This window comes from Lathamus discolor, chromosome 4, assembly GCF_037157495.1.
Source record: "Lathamus discolor isolate bLatDis1 chromosome 4, bLatDis1.hap1, whole genome shotgun sequence".
Lineage (NCBI taxonomy): Eukaryota > Metazoa > Chordata > Aves > Psittaciformes > Psittacidae > Lathamus > Lathamus discolor.
The window spans coordinates 67956503-67980564 of record NC_088887.1 but is presented as its reverse complement, the minus strand read 5'-3'; the positions used below and the strand labels follow the sequence as shown (position 1 = coordinate 67980564).

General features: G+C 37.0%; 1 protein-coding gene across 1 annotated transcript in view; it reads left to right on the top strand.

Moving 5' to 3' along the window:
* MYO16 (myosin XVI) overlaps positions 1 to 24062 on the top strand; it is a 369554-nt gene that overhangs the window by 130984 nt on the left and 214508 nt on the right. The window contains exon 5 of the mRNA XM_065677940.1: positions 19313 to 19421. Coding sequence (XP_065534012.1) covers positions 19313 to 19421 — 109 coding nt within the window. The remainder of the gene's footprint in view (positions 1 to 19312; positions 19422 to 24062) is intronic.

The window sequence follows — 24062 nt, the reverse complement described above, 5'->3', positions numbered from 1 at the left end:
AGTTAAGATTGCTAGTAGAAACATTATGAACTGTAGGAACTGGCTAACAGTAGCACTACTCAATACTAATTTAAGATGAAATAAAATATAGTATATTTACAAGAAGATAGAACTTAAAAGGTTTATCTTATTAAAGAGGAGGAAAGTGAACATGAACAATAATCAAAACATTTACTTGCCAATAAAAATTAGAGGTTGTTAGCCCGGACTATAAGCTGGGGGCCTGGCTATTCTTTAATACATTTCACTGATGGAAATAAGGAATCAGTCTAAGAGGAGACATGATTTTAAACAACAGCAGTAAAAAACTACACACAAACACTCCTCCAGGTGGTGGCAGGAAGTACTCGGATTTTGATTTTGGAAAACATTTGGGATTTGAGGAGAGTCTTATGACATACAGCAGTGCTAGTACCAGCAGATGTGTGTAATCTGGAGTCCGTAGTACCAGAGGGTTTCCAGAAAATAAAAATTCCTGGAGATAAAAGGGAGTTAGACCTGTTAGGAAAAATAACACCCCCAGTTTTCGCTTGAGCAGGATAGGACAGATATACCAAGAGGTGGACTACATGCGCAAAGATGGGGAATATTGAATCAGATTCACTTTAATTCTCTCGATCCCTGAAGAAAGAGGATGAAGGAATGACAAGATAATGAAAATCTGGGTTTTGATCTTCAGTAAGCATAGTTTTGTAGTAAGATGATGATGATGGTCTGGCGATGTTCCACTACTGGAGGATATTTGTAGAAGGCGAGATTAATTCTTTATGCCAGGTGGCCTCTGCTTGAATCAGTGACACAATTACTCTGTGAGTTGCTCTTATGGAGTAGCTAGGGAATATGAGGAAACCTGTTAATTAAATTAGAGAAGTGGAAATCTGCTTGGTAGCTAAGAACTTAGAAACATGAAGACAAAAGCCTACCTAGTAAGAGAGAAACTATAGGCCTGGGAGTTACTGGGGTTTCTTCAGGATTGGTGCTACAATGCTGTTTTTTTTATTTAGAGTTTTCAGTGATAACCTTAGGAGGAAAAATGGGAATATGATAATGAAATATGCTGATGAGAAAACTTCAACGCCTTGTCAATTCTGGTGAGGATTAGAATGTTGTGCAGAAAGAATAGGGAATCTTTGAAGACTTCAGTAATAAAAAATGGGTTGAAATTAAGTGTACAAAGTACAAGGTCATGTCTAATTTATGAGTAACAGGCATTTCTGTGATACAGTCAGGACGAATCAGTTGGAAAGAAGGAAAAAGACCTTGGAGCTTTAGTCAATTGTAAAATGATTATATGCTACAAACGTGTAGCATGTTGTAGACAATCTTGGATTTGTCAGAATGAAAATGTTTTCGGTAGAAAGGGAAGTGTTGCTACTGTACAAGGAATGACAGCCTGCAGTTAACTACATACAGCCATGTTCAAGAATGGTAAATTGTACCAAGGAAAATTACAGTTATAAACAAGAGAATAGAAAGCCTGTCTTAAGAGAAGAGGCTAAAAATATGTTTAACGTTTAGAAAAAAAAATCAAAACAGAGAAGTTGTAAAAATTTCTGTAAATATATCTGGATAGAGAAGGAGGTAAAGAGAGCTATCAAAGTCTGAAGTTACTACTGGCATGAAAACAAATGATTACAAAATGTCTAGGAATATACTTCAGATGGAAATTAACCTAACTTTTCTGAATGTTAGGAGGCATAGTTTGGAAAACAGTGTTTGATGTAGGAGTAATAGTGGACAAAAACCCCGAAACCCTAATTGGCTTTAAAATTGATCTTAATGTTGTGAATAAGATTATGTTACGTGTTTACCTGCATTATCAAAGTAATGCTTCAGGAGATTCATTCTAGTATCACATTCTCACATGACATCTGTTCAGAGGGCTGAGTAGATATAATTACCCTGGTTGTGTGCTTAAGATAATAAAGTAACACGTGGAGAATATTAAAAACTATACGTTTGTGGAAAAACAGCAAATAGTGTTATGTGGGGTGTATTTGATGCCTATCAGATTACAGCTAAATTTCTATGGCCTGAAAACAAGCAGGAGAAAAGTTTATGGAATAAAATAATTCAGAAAGATAAGTTAGACATATTAACTATGAGGAAAACATAAGTGGTTTTCAAGTTTTTGAAATAATTTTGTTTTTATTAATATGATGTTTTCAGATATTTGAAAAGAAAATGCATAATGATTAAGTAGTGTGAACTCAAGGGGGAAAAAAAAAGATAAAAGGCCTGTTTGTTTTTTTTTTTTTCCTCGGGAAAAGAAACCCTAAGGCCACAAAAAGTCTGGTAGTAAGTTGAGAAAGGTACTTAGAGCTGTAATTAATCGTGTGCCTCAGCAGTATTTGTAAGAGAAACTGCAGACTGGTTCATAAACCTGGATATTATCTCAGTAAGGGGTATGAAAAGGCTGATGCATGAGAAATATGCCAGTGAAGGAGCTTGATGAGTCAGGGAAATAATTAAAAGAATTACAAAAAGAAAATAAAAATACTATAAGACAATCTTTTGGTGACATTTGCTTCAAATTACTAAACATTTCCTGTTGAGTTCCTCATTCTTACTGGCTTTCAGATTTTGCCAGGAGCTATACAAATATAAGAAATAATTGGAAATAAGAAAATGATAAGGTCTAGTGCAGTGGTCTTCAAAGTGGATGAACACACTAGGAGGTGCACAAGTTAATTCATTTAGGGTGTTAGAACTTCTATTGTTATTTTTTATTCTAAAAAATAGTAAGAAATTAAGCTTTATTAATATTTAATATACATACTGATGCTGGTAACCCTTACTCCATCCATAGGTCAGAGGATCCCATGTTATGAACAGCAGATGAGGTGTCCTGTGGGAAGAGTGGGTGCTTCAGAATGAAAAGGTGTTGGCAGTGGTGCTCTCACTCGTTTTTCTACTTGCAATGTATTCATAGAATCAGAATGATTCACAGAATGGTTTGGGTTGGAAGGGACCTTAAAGATCATGGGGACATTTGCCTAGCCAGATCTATGTCACTGTATCAGCTGAAGGGGAAGGTTGCATTCCTCTTTATTTAAGTACCCTTGGAAGTTTTGGAATGTTCAACTCAGACGAGATTCCTTCAGTTCTTTCTCCTAGCTTCTTTCCGTAATTTATCAAGTTATTCACAGCAACTAAAGCCAGAAATGTGCATCTTGTCTTTTGAGATCTGTCACCATCACCCTTTCCTTGAGGCTAAGAAAAATTAGTATGTCACAGAAAATTGCAACGTCCAAATTTCCAGTAAAACAGAACTATGGCAAGCGAGGAAGGGTGGTATGTGTGATTCCCAGACTTTAGACAAATATGATCAGCTGCTGTCTTTTAAAAAAACCCAAACAACCCCAAACAACAAAACACCAAACCCAAACCAACAAACCAACCAAACCCCAGAAACACAACCAACAAAAAAAAAAGGACAGAGGGGTATTATTTCAGGTAAGTCAATACCATATTATTTATTTGGGTAAAGCTGGCCTGCAGTGTTCAAAACCTCACACCAACAGCCCCTCCCCCTCAGTCTTATATGGCATTTTGTGTGTTTTCATTTGGGAAACATTGAAATGAAACATCGGTATGGCATATTTTGTAATGCATAATTTAGAAAGGCTTGGGAGCATGAACCTAAGAATATGGAACCATCAAATAAATCTTCATGAATTCTTGAATTTCTGAGTGAGCTAGTAGGGGAAAATGCAGCACTGATACAATTTATCAAAAATTCAAGGGCAACTTATCTTGATATGCCACCATAGAGATAGATGTGTAAAGTCATTGAAAAGAAAAAACAGCTGCAGGAAAAAACTGGTTTACACACTGAAAGCAGATGGTTTAGGTGAATTTATCAGTGCAGAGTTAGTGGGGGTAATAAATGAGGTGACATGAGGGTCAGTAAAAGGCTTATGTTTGCATGTGTTTATGAAGACATTTCAATTAGAATAGGAAAGCTGGAGAAAAACATTGACTTCCCAAATCTGCAATAATTGGTGTAGACAATGTGTGAAAAAGCAGGTAATTCAATTCATTGCAGAGCAATGTAAGATAAGACTGCTATGCATAATAAGTGTAGGAGTTAAAGATATGAAATGAAAAATAGTGGAAAGTTGAATGTAGGGGATTTTGTTTGGTTTGTGTTTGATAATGACCTTGAGAAAAATGTGGTTGCTGTCTGCAAGGGTGAAAGGCTAACAGGATGTTGGAAGATGTGTATAAAAGCTGGAATATGAAAGCACAGGGAAAAAGTAGCTTTTTATACAAGTTCTGAATAGCAGTTGCACTTTTAGCTGTGTAAAAATCAAATCAGACTTGCCTTTGTCTCAAACGACTCTCATTAGAGCTATAATACATTGCATCCTTTCAAAACACAGTACATAGTTTTTCCCCAAATGTTAAAAGATGGGGAGTATTTGTTGAATTAAAATAAATATTGCAAGATTACTAATACTGCATTTATTGAGAAGAAGGATGTTCATTAAAATTCTGAGAATTGGAAGTTGGGAAAATTTATCTTTTGGGATAAAGACCAGAGAACAGTAAGGGAATGATTATGGATAAACGTTGCTGAGCAAGGTGATAGGAAGATGGCAGGTGTCTATCACCACATCATTTACTTCTAATATTACACTATATGAACAGGAATAAAAAAATCTGTCTGATAAACAGATAAATCCTTGATGGGTTAACATAGCATTATGCCTTTAGAGTATGTTTCAATTAGTCTAAAATTCTGATGCTTTCCCAATATATGTATTAATTGATTGAGAGCATTTAATGTAAATAAACCTGGAATCACATGCTTGAATAATATATAAATGTTGTCTGTACTTATGCTTGCATTGGTAGGATTTATAAGTATACGTTTTCCTTTTCATATAATAAATGAGAAAATTTTGCATGAGGTGTGAATTTCCCTCATAGCTGTTTTAGGGAGTAACCTGTTTCAGTCCCACACAGCAAGTTACTACTTTTTATGGCTGGAATTTTTTGATACCTGCTGCACTTCGCCCAAGCACAAGAAAATAATAAGGTAATCTGCTTGTCTGGTGAGTTCTGTAATTGCACACTGCTGTTCTAAGGAGCCGGCTCTGTACTAAGATGACTGGCATACTAAACTTCCTAAATACATTTGGTATTTCAGAAGATGACTTATTTGTAGAGTGCATAGATTTAATTACTAACCAGCAGAACAGTGTCACCCTGTGTGCAGATTAAGCTGCTATACTGTCCCTTCCCTGTACACTAGGAATATGCTGATGTCAGTCAACACAATGAATCTGTCTCATAACAAAAATGCAAATTAACTGAGTTAAATTAGTAGTTCTATACTCTTTAGTTCCTTGCATGAAATTAATGCATTTATCTTTGGAAAAACTGTACAGTGTACACAGCTATCATTTATTAGGTACTGTTTAATCCTTTGCCTTTTATACCAGAGACACGTAGTACAGGCTATTTGTCCTGGGTTCAGCAGTAGCAGTCATTTTTCTCCTTCTTAGTACCTGGTGGAGCACTGTGTTTTGACTTTCGGCCTGGGAACAGAGCTGATAACACAGCACTGCACCAGCTACTAAGAAAAATGACTGCTACTGCTGAACCCAAGACACTTCTTTATTTTTACTGTACATATATGTACATTAATGTAGGCTTTGAATTTTTCTCTGCATTAATAAAATGATAATATCTAATGTCATGCCTGAAGTAGTGCTATACTTTTGTGTGCCATATATAGTGCTTTACTTCCATGTGCCATTTGAAGCAAATTTAGTTTGCGTATCTTTATATCTCTGTGTATATATATATATATATATATATTTGTGTGTATGTAATCTCAAGATAGACTGGAGAATGAAAATTCAAACATTCAGCATCTGTATTTTCCAGGTTGCACAAATACAGTCATGGATGTGACAGTGTGTACAGATGGTAAGAAAAGAGCAGCTTCCCACAGAGAGGGAGTAAGAAGACCATCATGTTAAATGGCATCTTCAGTTTTGCCCCTGGTTAGATTTTCCACCATTTATGTTTTTTCACATTGAGCCTGGAAGCTACCAAATCTGGAAGCTTCCAATCTTTACTGAGACATCAAAATTATCTACCTTTCTTTGCTGCTCCATGTGGTTGTTTTGTTTGTCCTGCTTTCAGTAGTAGTGGGTCAGTGTTGGAAGCCCTTTGTGTGAAGCTACTAGGCAGAACTTTCTCCAGATGTTTTGTTTGCAGAGTGTATGTGTGTATATGTGTGTATGACTGCCTCCCCATGTATATACACCTGCATATATACCTCCCACATAACTTAGTAGGAAACATTATAGTAAAATATGTTGGCCTATTTTCCTATTTGTGCCCTGTATTTGGCATACTATAGTTGATAGTCAGAGGATGTTTCCCATCCCTGTTTTGCCTGCAGTAAAACTGTGTCTTACTAACTGTCCAATATTGTACACAAATCTTTTTATTTCCTAAAATATGAGATTTGGTTGACCGTATGTAATTACAGGCTTTATTACTGGTTGTAAAGTAACTTCTAACTCTAACCGTAGTGTCAGATATAAAGACTTTTTGAGAGGGAATTCTAAAGGCGTACTCCTTGCTGTGTGAAGGAGGATTTTCTTCTATTTGTTCTAAAATTAAAAGGCAATAATTTCATAAAGTGACCTTTTGTTGCAGTATTATAAGACAAGGACTGATAATTTTTCTATGTGTCTGTCATAGTTTTTAATGATTACAATTAAAATAAAAAATGAAAAGAAAGTGTGTTCCTATACTGTTATCAGAGGCATTCAGTGCTTGAATAATTTAATTTTTTTTCCATAAGCTGTGCTACCGATGGGAAGTATGCAAGTCCCATGTGCACAAGCAGATGGGGAAATTGTAGTCTTTAGTCATCAGTGCTCTTTGAAGTTTCCCTTCTAATTCCCTTTTCTTGCCAAATAATTTGAGAGCTGGCAATATCAAGTCAAATAGCCATCCTTCTGTACTTCAACCACCCTTTTTGTTGACCTCATTCTGATCTTTTGCATTTTTGCTGCAGTATCTTAAAAATAGAACTGAGTGCTGTTGTAGGCAAAGAGAACTTTTCTTTGTGCTATAATATCACACACACAGGTTTTGCTATAATTTCTTTATTGTCACTTCTTTAGTCTATCTCAACTTTCATTATAACGTTCTTATTTCAGTGAGAAAATATATTCTGAGATTTGATCTGATTTTTTTCTTGACTAAAAAAATGGTTTGGTTAAAAAAGTTAAAAGTATGTCTTAGCTTATTTTTGTGATGAACTGGTCCATTGGAGTCATATAATTATCCCAATTAAACTTTTTTTTTTTTTTTATTCTGAGCATAAATAAGGGGCTTCTTCATGATTTTAGCACCATCCTGATAACCCTAATGCCTCGTCGTTTTATCTCAGAATGAGGAGCCCTCACTCGAACTATGCAACAGGTATTTATACCCAGGAGGTACCTCCAGAAAGAAACACAGATACTATTTTCTTTTTCTCATGCTTGGCTTTGGAGATAAGAATCATAGATCGGTAAATTATTGACTAATTGCTCTGTAATATAATATTTTTTTATTAATACAAGGTGGTTTTTTGGCAGGTAGACTATTAAAATATTAAATTAAACTAAGTGTGTTATCTTCAGTGTAAGATTGGTTTCTGTAATTTCTGTTTGAATAAAGCTTATGTGCAGAGACTGGAGAATTTGATGTTTAAACTCATTACTATGTGGGAACCCTAATGCTGAACTTGAACATGTTTTGCCCATGGTCCAAGCGTGCTGATGGAAACTAGTGTCGCATCAAAAGACCTATTGGTTCATTTGCCCTACATTGTGGCTAACCTCAGGTGTCCCATCATTCAACTCATATCTAGCCAAGAAGAGTAAGAGAAAAGATATTTTTATAGCCTCTTTCCTCACATTTTAAAATGGAAGTGATTACATATGAAGGAGATATAACAAATTGTATGGCAAAATTTGATCATGCATTTGAGCTATAGATCTTGATTATGTTGAGAATGATTACCTTAAGTTGTTGGAAAAATACAGATGAAGTATGGAAGTAAAGAATCAAAATAAGTATAACAAAAATAATTCTGTCCTTCCAATTTCTAATCAGTCTAGCTGGATGATTCTGTGTGTTTTCATATATTTAGGTGGGAGAAGAAAGGAAATAAAAATAATTCCCTGAAGTAAAGCTAGGTCAAGGAAAACAGACTTTTGCTTAGAAATTAATATCTAAAATTCCAAGAGACCTTGACAATATATGCTAGGAATCAGAATATGAAAAACCACCATGAAAGCTGATTTGCCAACTAATTAAGATCCAATTTAATAGCTGTATGCATTTAGAATTCATAGAATCTATGGAGTTCCTGACTCTTCAAGAATGTTGTACTGCTAGGGCATAGAAATAGTAGTAACTTGGGAAATGTACATTATTTTTGGCTTGATAGCTTCTGGGTTAGTAGTTTCTAACTTTTCTATCTGTATGTTTGGTTGTAATTTATTTTGAAAGATGTTACTGAGAACATAATATATTCCTGCAGTGTTATCAGAAGTGTTCAGTACTGGAACTGAGTGGGATTTTATTTGCCTTTTACATGCCTTCAAGCTGATGGGTGGAATTTAAGTCCCTGTGGTGCCCAAACAGATGGGAAAATGTTGGTCTTTAGTTTTCAGTCATCAGTGCTAATTCTTTTATCTTCTGGATGCATTAGTCAAACAGACTATGCCTGTCAAGCAATCTGTAATATGTGCCATGACAGCCTTTATTTTTTTTTGTTTTTTTTTTTTTTTAACGCTACTGAAAATCTTTTGCATGCACTGACATTGAATACTTTCTATTAGTTTAAGGAAAAAATGCCTTATTCATGAATTAAATGGTTGTCAAAATGGTTTTGGAACTTTGATGATTTTAAAGTACTATTTTTACTATCTGTGTGAAGTAATTCAACAACCAAGAAGTATGTTTTCAAATACGTTTGGGTATTTCTGTAGGCATTGGTGATCTTACATGTGTATATCTATATGATGCTATTTATAAACAACCACTATACTGATGGATTTCTTTATCCTTTCTTGACCAATGTGTCTCACAGGTTAAGATGGCTGTGATTTTTGGAAGACTGTAATGTTCTTATTGCACATTGGCATGCGTCCATAAATCTCTTTGACCATGAGTTGCATATTCGGATTTTGGTGGCTGTTTCTGCAACATGGAACCCAGAAGTGCTATGAATTAAAGAACTTGTATCTACATGGCACCTGAAATACTTACATAAGGATGAGTGAATTTCCAGCTCTCTTTGTATGAATGTTCCTTGACTGGTGTAGCATGTAGCTATGAGGGGAAAAAAGTAAGCAGTAATGGCATAGCATAAATTTATAGTAATACAAATACATATATTTTAGCAATTATATAAGGGTATTGACATAAAATTTTCAGCACTGAATTACCTCCTGATTTCCTTTAAAATATCTTTTTGAAGATATGTGATCTTTCGTCTTCAGTGTATTTTATGTGCCTGGAGAGGACTTACAAGGCTCTGAATTCAGCTTTGGTTCTGTAGGCTGTGTTGTCACAGACATAAGAGATTGAGCTTTGTGTTTGTGTTTTTATGTTGTGGGATCAGGCATGCCAAAATGAATTCAAACCTTTACTTATATCAAAAGTTAAGCTCATCCAGATGGCAGACAGTTCCTGCTTCTTGTGAAAAAACAATTTTGGTAATGTGACAGGCATGGGTTTATAGACAGTAGCAACTCCTACAGAGTTTAAAGCCCTGAAATATGATAAAGATTGCAGACAGATGATCATCAGTATCTTTCCTCTGTGAAAGGTGGGAACTCCTGCTTCAAATAATTTGCAGGTAACCATTGCTTCAAGGTTATGGAAGATGTCCTGTGCCTATTGCACTGGGCCAACCCAGTTTACAAAAACTGTGCTCTCTGCAAGTCCATTTAAAAGGAAGTGAGAAGTTTTTCCATTTGTTTTAAGAAAGAATTTGTTTTCATGAATATACCTTAATATTATGCCCTACTATGGAGGAAATCAGCTGAGCAGGAGGATTTGTTCCCTGCATTTTCCCTGTAGCTGCACAAGCCCATGTAAGGCATGCATGGAACATTTGTTAGTGTATCAAATTGCAGCCATGATAGGTGCAGTTAGAAGTTTTCAGTTGTTATTTTGATTTGTGATCCACAGATTTTACTTCTAAACTGCTGCATGGAGTTTGGTCTTTTCAGATTGTTTTGCAAAGAGACACTCTGGAAAGAAAGAAACACAATGTTTTCAATTTGGAAACTTCTACATTAAGAGACTGCTGTTTGTATTTCTTCAATACTTCTAAAAGTTCATGTTTCAATAAACAAGAATTCACTGAGAAAAGCTTATTATTTTGGAAAAGATATGTCTTGGTCTTGTATCCATTATGGAGTTTCGCAGGGTAGTGGTGTTTGGAAGATTGTGATTGTTTCATCAGTGACCTGGATGAGGGAACTGAGTGCACCATCAGCAAGTTTGCTGATGACACAAAACTGGGAGGAGTGGCTGACACACCAGAAGACTGTGCTGCCATTCAGCGAGACCTGGACAGGCTGGAGAGTTGGGCGGGGAGAAACTTGATGAAATTTAACAAGGGCAAGTGTAGAGTCTTGCATCTGGGGAAGAACAACCCCATGTACCAGTACAGGTTGGGGGTTGACCTGCTGGAAAGTAGCGAAGGGGAAAGGGACCTGGGGGTCCTGGTGGATAGGAGGATGACCATGAGCCAGCAATGTGCTCTTGCGGCCAAGAAGGCAAATGGCATCTTAGGGTGCATTAGAAAGGGAGTGGTTAGTAGGTCAAGAGAGGTTCTCCTCCCCCTCTACTCAGCCTTGGTGAGGCCGCATCTGGAATATTGCGTCCAGTTCTGGGCCTCTGTTCAAGAAGGACAGGGAATTGCTTGAAGGAGTCCAGTGCAGAGCCACAAAGATGATTAAGGGAGTGGAACATCTCCCTTATGAGGAGAGGCTGAGGGAGCTGGGTCTCTTTAGCTTGGAGAAGAGGAGACTGAGGGGTGACCTCATCAATGTTTACAAATATGTAGAGGGTAGGTGTCAGGATGATGGAGCTAGGCTTTTTTCAGTGATATCCAGTGATAGGACAAGGGGCAATGGGTGTAAACTGGAGCATAGGAAGTTCCACGTTAACATCAGGAAGAACTTCTTTACTGTGAGAGTGACAGAGCACTGGAACAGGTTGCCCAGGGGGGTTGTGGAGTCTCCTACACTGGAGATATTCAAGGCCCGCCTGGACAAGTTCCTGTGTGATGTACTGTAGGTTACCCTGCTCTTGCAGGGGGGTTGGACTAGATGATCTTTTGAGGTCCCTTCCAACCCTTGGGATTCTGTGATTCTGTGAAGTGGAACTTAACCACCTGCAAGAAACTTAAGTGCATGAGAGAAGTTATAGTTTATTATTTATAAAACATAGTACTTTGAAACTCAAGTCATTGTCTTGACTTACTGAAATTCCCACTTAATCAAACATGACATGTGTCCCCTCAGGCTGCAGTGATGGAAACTGCCCTGAAAAGGATGAGGAAATTAAAAGCTGCTTTTGTACAGCTGAAATTTTGATTTATATGTTTTCTTTGAGATATATAAAAGAAAAGAGGCTGCTAGGATTAACAGTATAGCAGGTGTCCCTATTTGTCGAATGGTTTTCTATCAGCCCCACTCCTGTCTTCTATAAAGGGAATTTGTTGTCTTTTTATTTTTTGTCCTTTTCTTTTGGCAGGCTACATTAAGGGTCATTAAAGCCAAAACAGAAGCTAGAGCAGCTTTGAGGTGATTGTACTGTTTGCCATAGACTCTACTGGAACATACGTATCTTTATAGATGTCTTATAAACATTTGTGATCACTCTTCCATTCTCAATCAAGCCCAGGGAGAGGAGGAATAAAAGTAAAAATTTAGAAATAGGTAAGGTATATGATAGACTCTTAGTCCTGAATCTGCTAAAGGGGATAGCTGGCTTTTCATGGGCTTCTTTTGACCTTTTGTTCTGAAAAAGGAATCCTTGCTTTACTCTGGAGTTGATAGAAATAGATTGGCTGTATCCCAATACTTTACTTCCCCCATTGTCCTGGGGAAGGGGCTTACTTAAAGATTTATGTGGAAAAAGTAAAAATGAAAGTATCAAGACTGCAATCAGCATTCTGAGAGACAATCTCTAGATTTTTTAAAATAGTTTATAGATCATTCTGTACCAAAAAAAAAAAAAAAAAAGAGGTAACTCAGCATTTGTGTTCTCAGTTTCCGTCTTAGTAACCTGGATGACGGTATGAACAGGTAGGGGAACTGTCAATGGAGAATCTGTAATTGTAATCACTGAAAACCTCATTTGTTTTTTTTTTTTTCTCCAGCTTTTCTAGTAACTAGATTGTTACTTCTGTGAACCAGTTTTCTGCCTACAGAAAATCTGTTGTTGAAATGAGTTGGAAGGAAAACATGCTTTTGAACTTAGAGCAGCTGTTCAGTCTCATTTAATCATTTATTTCGTTGTCTGTGGTTTGCTAATGTGTAGAAGTCTTTAACTTTTTTGAGCTCTGCCTTGAGAGCTGATCCTGTTCTGCTTAGCGTCGTAAATTTGTGAAAAGTGAAATCCGGTGCTGATGACCTAAACCCCAATATTATGTAGAGCAACTTTATCCCTTTCACTTCATTAATTAATGAGAGGCAAGTCCAAGAGGAGCCATAAAAAGAGGGGCCAGATAGATTTCTGTGATTTGGTATCTTGAATGAAAATTTATGTAAGCCTTTGAGTTTAGTGAGCAGGATTGCATAGCACCGTGAAGCTCAGGAGCACATGTGATTTTCTGTGTTTCCTTGTTCACAAATAAATAGAGCATTATATTTCTTTTTAATTGATAATATATAAGGGCTTTTGGAAGGAGGTACCATTTGCACAGTAACCATGGTATACATGAGAGCATGCACATGTATGTGTGTAAACCTTGGACATCCTTCAGTGAGCAAAACCTAATGTGAAGAAATAGGTAACAAAGGGGGGAAAACAGGAAGTGAAATGCCACAAATGTTTGGTGAAGAACTACATTTAGTCATGGTATACTTACATGGTTAACATCATCTTATAGAAAGGAACAGTTGGTAAATCATGTGGTTATATTTAAAAAATGAAGCAAAAGTGAATTGTCCAAGCTGTTACTGAAAAAAAAAGCTACCCTTTCCCTTTTGGAAACAGTAGTTAACATAGAAGAGAGAACATTTACATATGGTACATTGACATATGTAGAATATTTTTATATTTTCTATATGTGTGCGTGTATGGAGTATGTGGAATGGAATAAAAATAGATTATGATTTTATGATTACTAATACAAATGTAAATAAGAGTAGAAATAGATACCCAAGGTTGGGGGGGGGGGGGGTTGGCGCTTAAAAGGTGACTGCACAAATTACACATAACTAGCATACTGTGGAGCACTCAAAGCACAATAACAGCTGTGCAGAAGCCTGTTACTAGGAGAAGGCTTGTTTTTTTTGCATAGCAACGGGTACATTAAGAAGACAGTTATTTCTATCACTGTTTGTTGGGGAGGGATTAAGTTACCCACTCATATGCCTTGTGCTGTATTTTGTTTCTGATTTCCTTCATTAAGCAAGAGATCATACTCAGATTTCTGGATTCTACCTGGCTTCCACCTAAGACGTATGGATGCTGACTGTGCTTCAGAAACCAGTTCAACCAGCTATCCCTTGTGAGCACAAATTTCCCTGGGTGCATAAACCGTAGCATCCTAGCTGGAGAGCTAAGCAAGCGGTAGTACGTAGGCAGAGACATGCCCAAATCCTTCCCAAGTCTTTGGGATACCTCAGTAAGTTAGGTGTCTTCTAAGAATGCCTGAATCAGTTTACGCTGCAGTCCAAACAGTTGTGATGGTGTTATGTTTCTGGACATACAACCAAGTGATTAGAACTCTGTCCATGAATGTAAGAGTGGTTCAAGTTGGCTGGAGAAGGTCTAAACCCACAGCCCCAGAATGCCTTCAACTATGTTTTTAAAGTGTTGAGAGAATGCGTTTTTTACCTACCCTGATGAAGTTAGGGTGCTGATACATAAAATATTTTGGGATTCAGGAGGACAGAAAGAAAGATACAATCTTAAATTTGTAAAGAAGGACAGATTCTTCAGAATGGAGATTCCTGGGTCCTTAATCTTTTTCAAGTAATGGTAGGTAGGTATATTTCTCCTTTGGAAATCATGAGATAAGATGCATAAGAAGCACTGGGAATAAGAAACAGCAACAAGGATTATAAGCCAGTTAGTAAATGGCACTGATAAAGCTACATCTGTTGTATAGAAGAAGAAAGTTTTAAGACTTTTCAAAAAATCAAGTATTTAATTAAAGGTTTTCCCCTTTACATGTTAGATTGATTTTTAGATTTAAATTCTTAAAAAGAAGAGCAATCTATGGAGAAAATAAAAAATAAATTGCTTGCTCGTGAGTTAACAGTATTGTTAGGCTTCCCAAATGTATAAATATGGACTAAACTCTTTATTTTACTAGTGTGAGTTTGGATATGGATGCTCTAGGATATAGCTACAGAAATACAGAGTTTGTAACTGCGTTTATAATACTCTTGCACTTGGGCGAAGTCGCAGTGGTGGCTTATATAGGGACAGAGCACTGTAAAGGACACTTGCTATGCTAACAGTTAAAAGTCATGTAATCACAATTCATATATGATTAGATGATGAAATTGCTGTTTGCTTGTGGGCTCTCACAAATCGGAATTTCCAATAATACTGAGACTTCAAAAGCTATTTGGTTCTGTCCCCAGCTTCTGGAACATTTTTTGGGAAGAAAATGTTCAGCTCCTACTGTATCCTGGTATGCAAAGTGATGTTCTTCCCCGTACTATTCCAAATTAGCTAAAAGTTAGCTATACAAAGATGTGATCATGGGAAAAGTTACAGTGTGCATGTACGTTGTATCATATACTCTACAGTGAATCTGAAGTTATTCATTCCTCTTCCACTGAATGAGAAGTCACCTCAAGCTACTCCATTTTGGCAACAAATGGGGGTATGCACTAAATTGGAACTTTGAAATTGTTTGCATATAATTTATCTGAAGTTATGTTGCTCCTGAGCTCAGTACCTAACCTGTAGCGTGACCAGTTTTGCATATATGTGGGATTAAGTTTGTCTAAAATGAAAAAGTTCTACTTAGTTTGTCTAAAATGAAAAAGTGTTAGAGATTCTACAAATAGGTAGGCAGAAATTAGAACAGGATTAAAAAATGTGCAGTAAAGTGATCCTAAGACAAATTGAAGTATTTTGAATCATCATTTCTGGAATCAGAAGGGAAATCTTACCTCCTTTAACTAGCCAAAGGTATTTTCTCCTTGGCAGCAGGCTCTGATTTATGGTTATATGGGGACAGTGTGCAAATCTGGCACTATCCACTCAGTTATTATTGATCACCAGAGTTCACTCTCATATGCTTTCTCTATGTATGGATGTCGTTCTGCATAGCAAGAGATGCACATTTTGCATTCTGTGTATTAAGCTGTGGGAACATTTTTAATAATATATTTAAAGATGTTCTTTCTGCAGTCTTTCTAAAATGGAAGCAATTTATCATTGCAGACATATTTTCCTCAAAAATATTTTTTTGTATCTATGGGATATATTGGGTAAACTTTTGCAATATATTAATCTTTTTATTAAGAAATGTCCTGAGAATGAGCGTGTGTTGAGAATAGGTAAGCCAGTAACATTTGGTGTACACTGAGCGCTACATGCAGAATTCAAGTGGGTGGATAAAACATTTCAATTGCAATGGAACAAATACAGAATTGCATTATGAATATAAACAAGATATGCATTAAATTTGGAAACTCTAATATCAGACACCTGGGTACAGTATTCCTCATATCTTTTTCAAGAACTATGAACAGAAACCTAAAAACAAAGTAGGACTATAGTCAGATAATCTGAATTCCATCTGCATTTCTATTTATATGTGGGCTTCTTATTTTCTGGTGTACAAGGCCATAACAGTAGCACTTAATTTCTTTAGCACAGTTTTGACCATCTGAATTTGAACTAGTGCTGTAATACTTGTGACCTTTGTTACCTGTGACATATTCCACATCTTTGTCATTCTCTCTCTGTACTCTTGGTTGAACCTGCTGTTTTTCTGCTGCTTAGTTTGCCTCTCTTTCATTTATTCTGTTCTGACCTCTACCAGTTACCTGTGTGAGCTTCTGCCACCTGTGGGATTGCTGTCTTGTCTTTAATTATACAAGTAGCTAAATGGGGAGTTTGCATTATAATTAGAAAAGAAGATTTCAGATCAGCTTCCATGACTGGCTGTAACTAGCTAAGAGATGCCTGGGAATAAAAGAAATCCTGAGCAGCTAAAAAGTGTGTGTCACATTTATTAGCAAGTAACTTCCCATGTATCACAGGCAAAAGGGAAATGCAGTGGAATTTCCCACTTTTCTATACCTAGAATGACTTGCTTTCTAAAGCACACTGGAGTTTGGTACTGGGCATGACCTGCATAATGCTGGCAGCAGGTAGCTGCAGGCAGGGCTGGAGTGAAAGAACAGCCAAAGCAGAAACTGAGCAGAGGACTTGGGGGTAGTTATGACTTTGGAAAGACTGTAGTCAGTGAAAGAGCCCATGCCAGAACAGTGGAGGAAGAAACAAGTTGCTGCCAAAGAGAAGAAACCTTGATATGCTGACCCCAGTCTCCCACGTCGCCCACTGCAGGTGTAGTGTGCCGGCGACAATGGGATTGGAGATGGTAATAGGAGGAGCAGGGTCTGGAGAGAAGTCCAAGTGTAATTCTCTAAATGTTTTGTTTGTCTGTTTCTATTTCTTGGTAGAAGAAACTGTAATTAAAAGTTTGTTAGTTGGCCAATAAATTAAGTAAAATTCCCCAACTCAAAACTTGTTTAATAACCACCGACACACTTTACAAATCACAGTGTTTGTGGCTATTCTCAAAACATTTGGTAAAATTCTTAAAATTAGGTTTGCTGAAGTCAGATGGGTCAAACAGCCTTCTCCAGTGAGGTGGCTAGCTTAGTGGGTCAGGGGTGAGCTGTGGATGTAATTTACATCTATTTTAGTAAGGCTTTTGACACTGCCTTCCATGGCATCCTCATAGACAAAGCAAGTGTTAGGTAAGTAGGCAGTAAGATAGACTGAAAACTGGCTGAGTGGATGGGCTCAGAAGTTTCTGATCAGCAGCACGAAGTCTAGCTGGAGGCGATTCACTAATGGTGTACCCGGTGGGTTAATAGTGGGTCCAGTCGTGTTCAAGGTCTTCATTAATGGACCTGGACAGTGAGATAGAGGACACCCTGGGTAAGTTCACAGATGATATAAACCTGGGAGGCACGGATGATACACTGTATTAAAAATGCTTATTATTAAAACAAAAATATTTATTTTAAAGCAAGAATATACTTTTAAGCATGCACCATTGTCCAGAATTGTTTCTCTATCTGAATTCTAGGAGTATTCTCTGCTGCCACAGCTTTCACCAGCCTTGACCTTCTGTTTGGGAGCATCGTGAACATTTCTTAAGAAATCAATTAATGTAGAACTACCCAATAAAAATGATTTGGAGATTAGTAATTCGAAGTTATATCCTTCTTCCAGTGACATTACAACTTAAAAGGGAATGAAAAGTGTGATCATGGCCAAGTTAATTACCCTGCTTTTTCTGAATTTAATATGTCAAAGGTCTTTTGGTTTCTTAACAAGGAAGAAAATGTATGTAGGTTTGTCTTATTATTATCACCATGACCTTCTTCTGGCATTGCCTGGAGATAATTTACATGTAGGGAAGGATAGGTGCCTTCAAGACTTTGTGCTTTTTTATTGCATCTAGTCAGCTACATATGAAAATGTGTTACTTCCTTGATTCTACATTCTTTGATGTCCGTCTGTCCCCTCATCATTGTGATGGGAACCTAGATCACCTCAGACTAGCAGTCCAGCTTCAACATCTTTTAAGTCTGATGATATGAAGCGTACATGTATTACTAGTTTTTCACGTCACATTTCACCCTGAGCCAGGAGCTGAGCCCATTATGACTTTTTCTTTGATACAGTACTTAACGAGTAAGCTCCTGAAAGAAGCAGTCATACCTTCTATTAATAATTCCTTATTACAGCTGACCTCCGATGCAGTGGTTTTAAGAAAGGCTGTCCTCGGTACTCCTCATTTTTATTAGCAAAACATTTTATCATACAAGCTGGTAAGAAAAGTAATTAAATTTACCAGAGGTCACTCCTATTTCATAATTCCTTGCAGTTAAAAGCCATAGAGAGACCACTGGAAATAAATTAAAGTTACGGTCTCTTGAATAAGATACATGGCATTTCACTGTAATGTAAACTTTTATGACTACCAGACATTTATAATTTCAAGGATGAAAGCTTTCTTATAAAAAAAAAATTAAAATAAAAATTGTCTTTCATAGTGCAAAGTCTTGCACTAACAATATTTAATATAGAAAATACAAGTTTTCTTATCATGCTGGTGGTTTATTTTCAAGCTTCTCATGATTCTATCCCCCCAGTCCTGATGGCTCCTTTCGGTTGTCTGTCCTTTATATTGAATTTTGAATGAACCTTACAGAAATGTCAGCCTGGCTCCTTAAGGGACTACAGTTAAAATCATCAAGCTCACTTTCATTGTCTCCAGTTGGTGACAAATGACAATCTTATTTAGCAAGGGATAGTTCTCTTTGAGGTTGAATAGATGGATGAGGCCGTAAGAGGTTGGGCCAGCTGACAAGGTTACCCTTACCAGCTGTCTACACATCCCTGATGCATGGGTGTCTGTGTTGCTTGTCAGTCAGCTTTTGAACCATTGCTGTTTACTGTGTAGTGTTCTAAGGCAAGCTGTAATCAGTGATAGCTTACTTTACTTTAAAATGCTGTGCTGCAAGCAGCAGTTGTTCCAAAAATCACTGGTGAGCAACTCAGACATCTGTGTGGTAAATGCAGGCTGAACAGCTAGGGTGGAAACAGTGTCAGCTGTCCCAAGCAAAGCCAGCTTTTTGACATTAAAGAGTCCTTTATTTTTTCTTTGCCTTTTTTGTGTGTATTTTGGTTTATTTTGTTTTGTTTTCGATTATAATCAGTCTGCTGTCTAAGAATCTCAGCTTTGAAATGTTTCTGAATGGGAAAGCACAAGAACCCCAGTGATGTTTTGAGATTTCACTTCAAAATCCTAAAATGTTTTAATTCTTGTTTGTAGGCTGGAGCAAATGTGCTTCTGCAAGATGTTAATGGAAACATTGCCCTTGATTATGCCATAGAAGGGACTGAATCTAGCAGCATCCTTCTGATGTACTTGGAAGAAAATGGTAAGTCAGCTCTTCATTTTTTGGAATGTTTTTATTGAACATGACATAAAAATGAAAAGGGTGGATATTGATTCGATGTAAGTTGGTGCTGAAGCCAGTGAAACTGTAATAGTGTGGAGATAAAGGGAGGAAGATGATTTGGAGTCACAAAAATATTCAGTGTGTTTAGATTGGAACAATTAACAGAGGAAAGTGACAGTGGTCAGTGTCAGATCTGCTTCTGCCCATTCATATAGAGATGTTAGGAAGTGAATTCAAAGCAGAACAGCAGTAGTGCAAAAGCTTTTAAAACAATTCAATTATTAGTGTGAGTACCAGGTTTCACCCTTTGTTTCATTGCACATGTGAGTTATGCCTAGCCTCAGGGTCTATTTTTTTCCAGTGATAGACTGTTAAATAAATAAATATCTGCAAATCATGTGAAAGAAAATGCATATAAAACTTTATCACTTATTAAAAAATATTAATATAGGTTTTGTTTTGTATTGAGAAAATACTTTGGCTAGATTTGTGTTATGAGGTACGTTTAATATGTTACACATGACAGGACCTGTATTGTAAACAAGGGTTTGTTATTCGCCAGTTCCAAACTTAGATACGGGTTCTGAAGTGAGATTTCTGACATTCCTATTGACTATAATAGGTTGCCTTAACATTGTATGTGGCTTATCATAACACTGAGGAAAATATATTAAGCAGAAATAATGAGCAGTAACATAAAAACATGTAATTTCAACATAGTCTCCATATAAGAAGTCTGTTTTAACATAAACTAAGTTAAGTTATATCTTGTTAATGAACACCTGAAAGAGAAGTCAAGTTGGGCTCTCAGTGATACTCAGTGTCACATCGTATGCTGTTAGTCCATAGCACATCCAGTGTATTACACAGATATATTACACAGATATATTTTATAATTTTGCTGCCTTGGTGTCTGGCAATGTCTTCACAGCTCGTGAACTCTGGGTTTGGACTTTTCTAATGGCAAGACAGGTATTAGCTTCTAAATACTTGATTGCCTTACAAAATGCAGATTTTGGAGTCTAAATGCTCCAAAACCTTTGACTGATGCAGTGTTTAACATGTAGCAGACAAGATGTAGTTTGCTTGCAATTATTAATGCAGATCTATCAGAAAATGCTTCCTTTTTTCTTGGTTTGTCTCTCTTTTTGTGTGATTGTTCCTTGGCAAAGTGTCTACATCAAAGGAACTTCTGTGGAACATCAGATGACTCTAAATTAGTTATCAGTGTTACCTCTTTTCCAGTAGATAGGAGAGGCACTGTTCCTCATTAAATAATGATTCAGTGAATGTAGGAAGTTTCCAAAAAAAAAAAGGTAAACATGATGAAGATGAGATATACGTCTACTAACTTTATTTAGTTAAGCCTGAGCTAAAAATCTAAACCTTTTGTTTTGGTTAATAGAAACAGGAAACACATGTATTGTTTCAGCTCTTCCTAAACCCAGCTAAATGAGGAGAACTGACTGCCAGGACTGTTTCTTTCTGCTGACTAATTAGAATTTAAGTTGACCAGTAGTGTATGTCTTAGACTGTTAGGGTAGATCTGTCCTACCCCTTAATTGCAGCACTGCATGAAATTCTGGCCTTTGGGTAATCAGTGACAGAATGCTATGAACTTTGCTTGGTCTGTTACTATTCTTGTAACAACAGGCAGCTCAAAGTACCCTTACTTCACACTTAATCTTTAAAATTTAATTAGTATCTTCTGAAATGTTTGTACAGCCTGGTATATCACCTTGGTACAACCATGGTCAGTAGTAACTGAAGAGGGAATCCTTTAAGGCAATAAAGCTGTCTGGATAAATATGAGTTAGTTTGCCAGACAAAACATTTCTCTGTGGACTGTTTTTGCAGTAATCCCCATACACACCTGCATATGCATACCCCAACACAGAGCAATTTCATGGCCAAAAATCTAATTGTACAAGAGCGTTAGCTGATACTATATAGTAAATACCATCTTCAGCCTGCAGTGTTGTGAAACACCTGCCTATAGCCTCACCCTTGAAATACAATGTATAAGGCATATTTCCTCATTCTTTGTACTTCCCTGCATTCCTAAAAAGATGTCCTTAATAGCAGCAGCCTAAAACCAGCAGCCTGGTTTACAGATTGCTGTGTGAAATAGACTGTACTCTAATCATTACCTTTTACTACAGAGTTCAGAGACATATAAAATCAAGTGCCTTACGGCTCAGCTAACAAGAGAAAAATAAGCTATTAATTTACTTCCATGAAACAAAGCAAGGTTGGAAGAAGTAGCTTTGGTGCTACAGAAAACTTGGTTAATTGGGGACGTTAAAGTTTTTAGAAACCTTATGTGTTTATAATTCTTACACATTTTATTACTGTGGTAGATCACTGTATCTGTTTAATTGCACTGCAGATCTTAGTGAACGAACTCCCTCTTCATTGTCAAAGATAACCTAATTTACTCCGTGGAAGGCCTGGAGCCATAGGTGATAATGATAGCCTTAGATGCACTTAATAATTTATATATTTTAAATATATTTATTTACTGAAGTTAGTTCTTTGAGTTCTGTTTGTAAATGATCTGTTAGGGCACAGGAGTATCACAAGTGCAAAGTAAAGTTAATCTTCTATACCTGAAAGCTTTCGTGTATAGATTATTGTTGTTAGGGAATATAACTCATCAGGACATTATATGGAGATCATATTACTGAAGTCTACATGAAATTCTATGTATTTCATTTCATGTACACAAACCAGCTTTCTTTGATGTTGCATTATGTAACTAATGTTATATTGTATGCTAAACTAATTACTGATTGAAAAACAATAAGTAGGCTTTACTTACCTAAGAAAAAACAAGTTGAAGTACATACCCTCTGTATAAGAGCATCCTTTGTGTTGGGTAATATTTCTAGTATTCTATAAGCTTCATTTAAGATATCCCTAATTGAGGATGGAAGGGAAAATGCAGCATTCAGTTTCATATTTAGGAAAGTGGTGGAAATAGTTTAAGTGTATGATATTTGATCAAGTCCTAGGAGCACTCAGGAGCCTAGTGTGCTCCTGAGCTCCAGGAACTTATTGGGATCAATTTATTGAAATCGAGTTTCGATAAAAGCAGGGGGGTTGGAACTAGATGATCTTAAGATCCTTTCCAACCCTAACTATTCTATGATTCTGTGATTCTGTGATTCTAAGTGTCATGTAGTCGCTCTATAGCAACCCCTCCTTACAGCAGAAGAGTTGTTTCAAAGGTAGGTATCTCTAACGGGTACTCTGAATTTCAGTCTGAACTGCATGTTTCTTTCCAAGTGGTATAAAGGGAGCCCAGAATGGCTAGCTGAGATGTAGTAAATTTTCTACATAGGATGGGATTATGTTTAAGGTTATAATATTTAACTTTACAGGTCTATATATAGGTGCTTATACATTAGCTTTGGTGTCTTAATTCCTATTACTGTTAGTGGAGTTTTAGGACATACTGACACTAGAGAGCAGAAATGTTATTCATTTGACCAGCCACTAAGGAAGATACTGGTAAACACTGCTAACTTGGTTCTGCACCAAGGTATTACTGGTTTTGCATGTTACTAGTCTTCTCATTTTGCTGTGAGAAGAAAGTCATGACATTTAAGGATGGGACCATCTGTGGCAATGTCCTGTCAAGGCAAGGCCAACTGAGAGTAGCCCAGGTTACCCAGGGCCATCTTGGATTGGAGGTTCTACACTCTGGGCTCCCATTCCACTGCTGAGACATCTTCATGTCATTCTTTTTCTTATTTTCATTTGAAATTTTCTTTGTTGCAATTTATACCTGTAGCCTCTTGTCCTTTCATTGTTTACTTCCAGGAAATGTCTCTCTTCAGAGATGAAATTAAAATATTAGGAAGTGTAAAAAGGTTGTGTATTTCCCACCAACTATTTGTCCTGTTTTATTCTGAACCTATTTGATTACTGGAATAATTGAGAAAGTCCACGTGGTACCTTTTATAAGCTTTATTTAGAAAGGCAAACATCACACCAACACCTTTCCTCCCCCTTTCCCAGGCTTGACTTCACTGCTTCACTCCAGACTCCTCTACCTCCGCAAACATTGCAGGGGGGTGGGGCAGCTACAGTCAGTACATAGCAGTTTCTCTGTCACTTCTTCCTCTTCACGCTTTTCCTCTGCTCCAGTATGGGTGTTTCACAGGTATGCAATTCCTCTGAAAATGACCATCTGCTTCCCCATGGGCTCTAGGGAATCTCTGCACTCTCCCTCCTTTTTCTCTGACCTTGGTGTTCCTTCATCTGTTACTCCCTCCTTTTGTTCCCTCTGTGTCTTTCTGTTCACTATTTTCTGGCCTTCATTAAGTACATTTTCAGAGGTGTCACACTTGGCTGACAGACTCCACGTTGTCCTGCACTGGGTCTGCTGGAGCTGACTAGAACTATTTGTGGTCCACATGGGACAGAGCCTGACTTCTTCCCACAGAAGCCCACCCAGCAGCCCCACAACTGCCAACACCTGGGCAAAACATCTGGGCATGTATTTCCAAACAGTCTGACACTTATGAGAATAAGATCAAAATGGAAATCTCAGTTACATGTATTTTTAATCAGTCTTGATTATTACTAATAAAAAAGCGGTCAGAATACGTATGT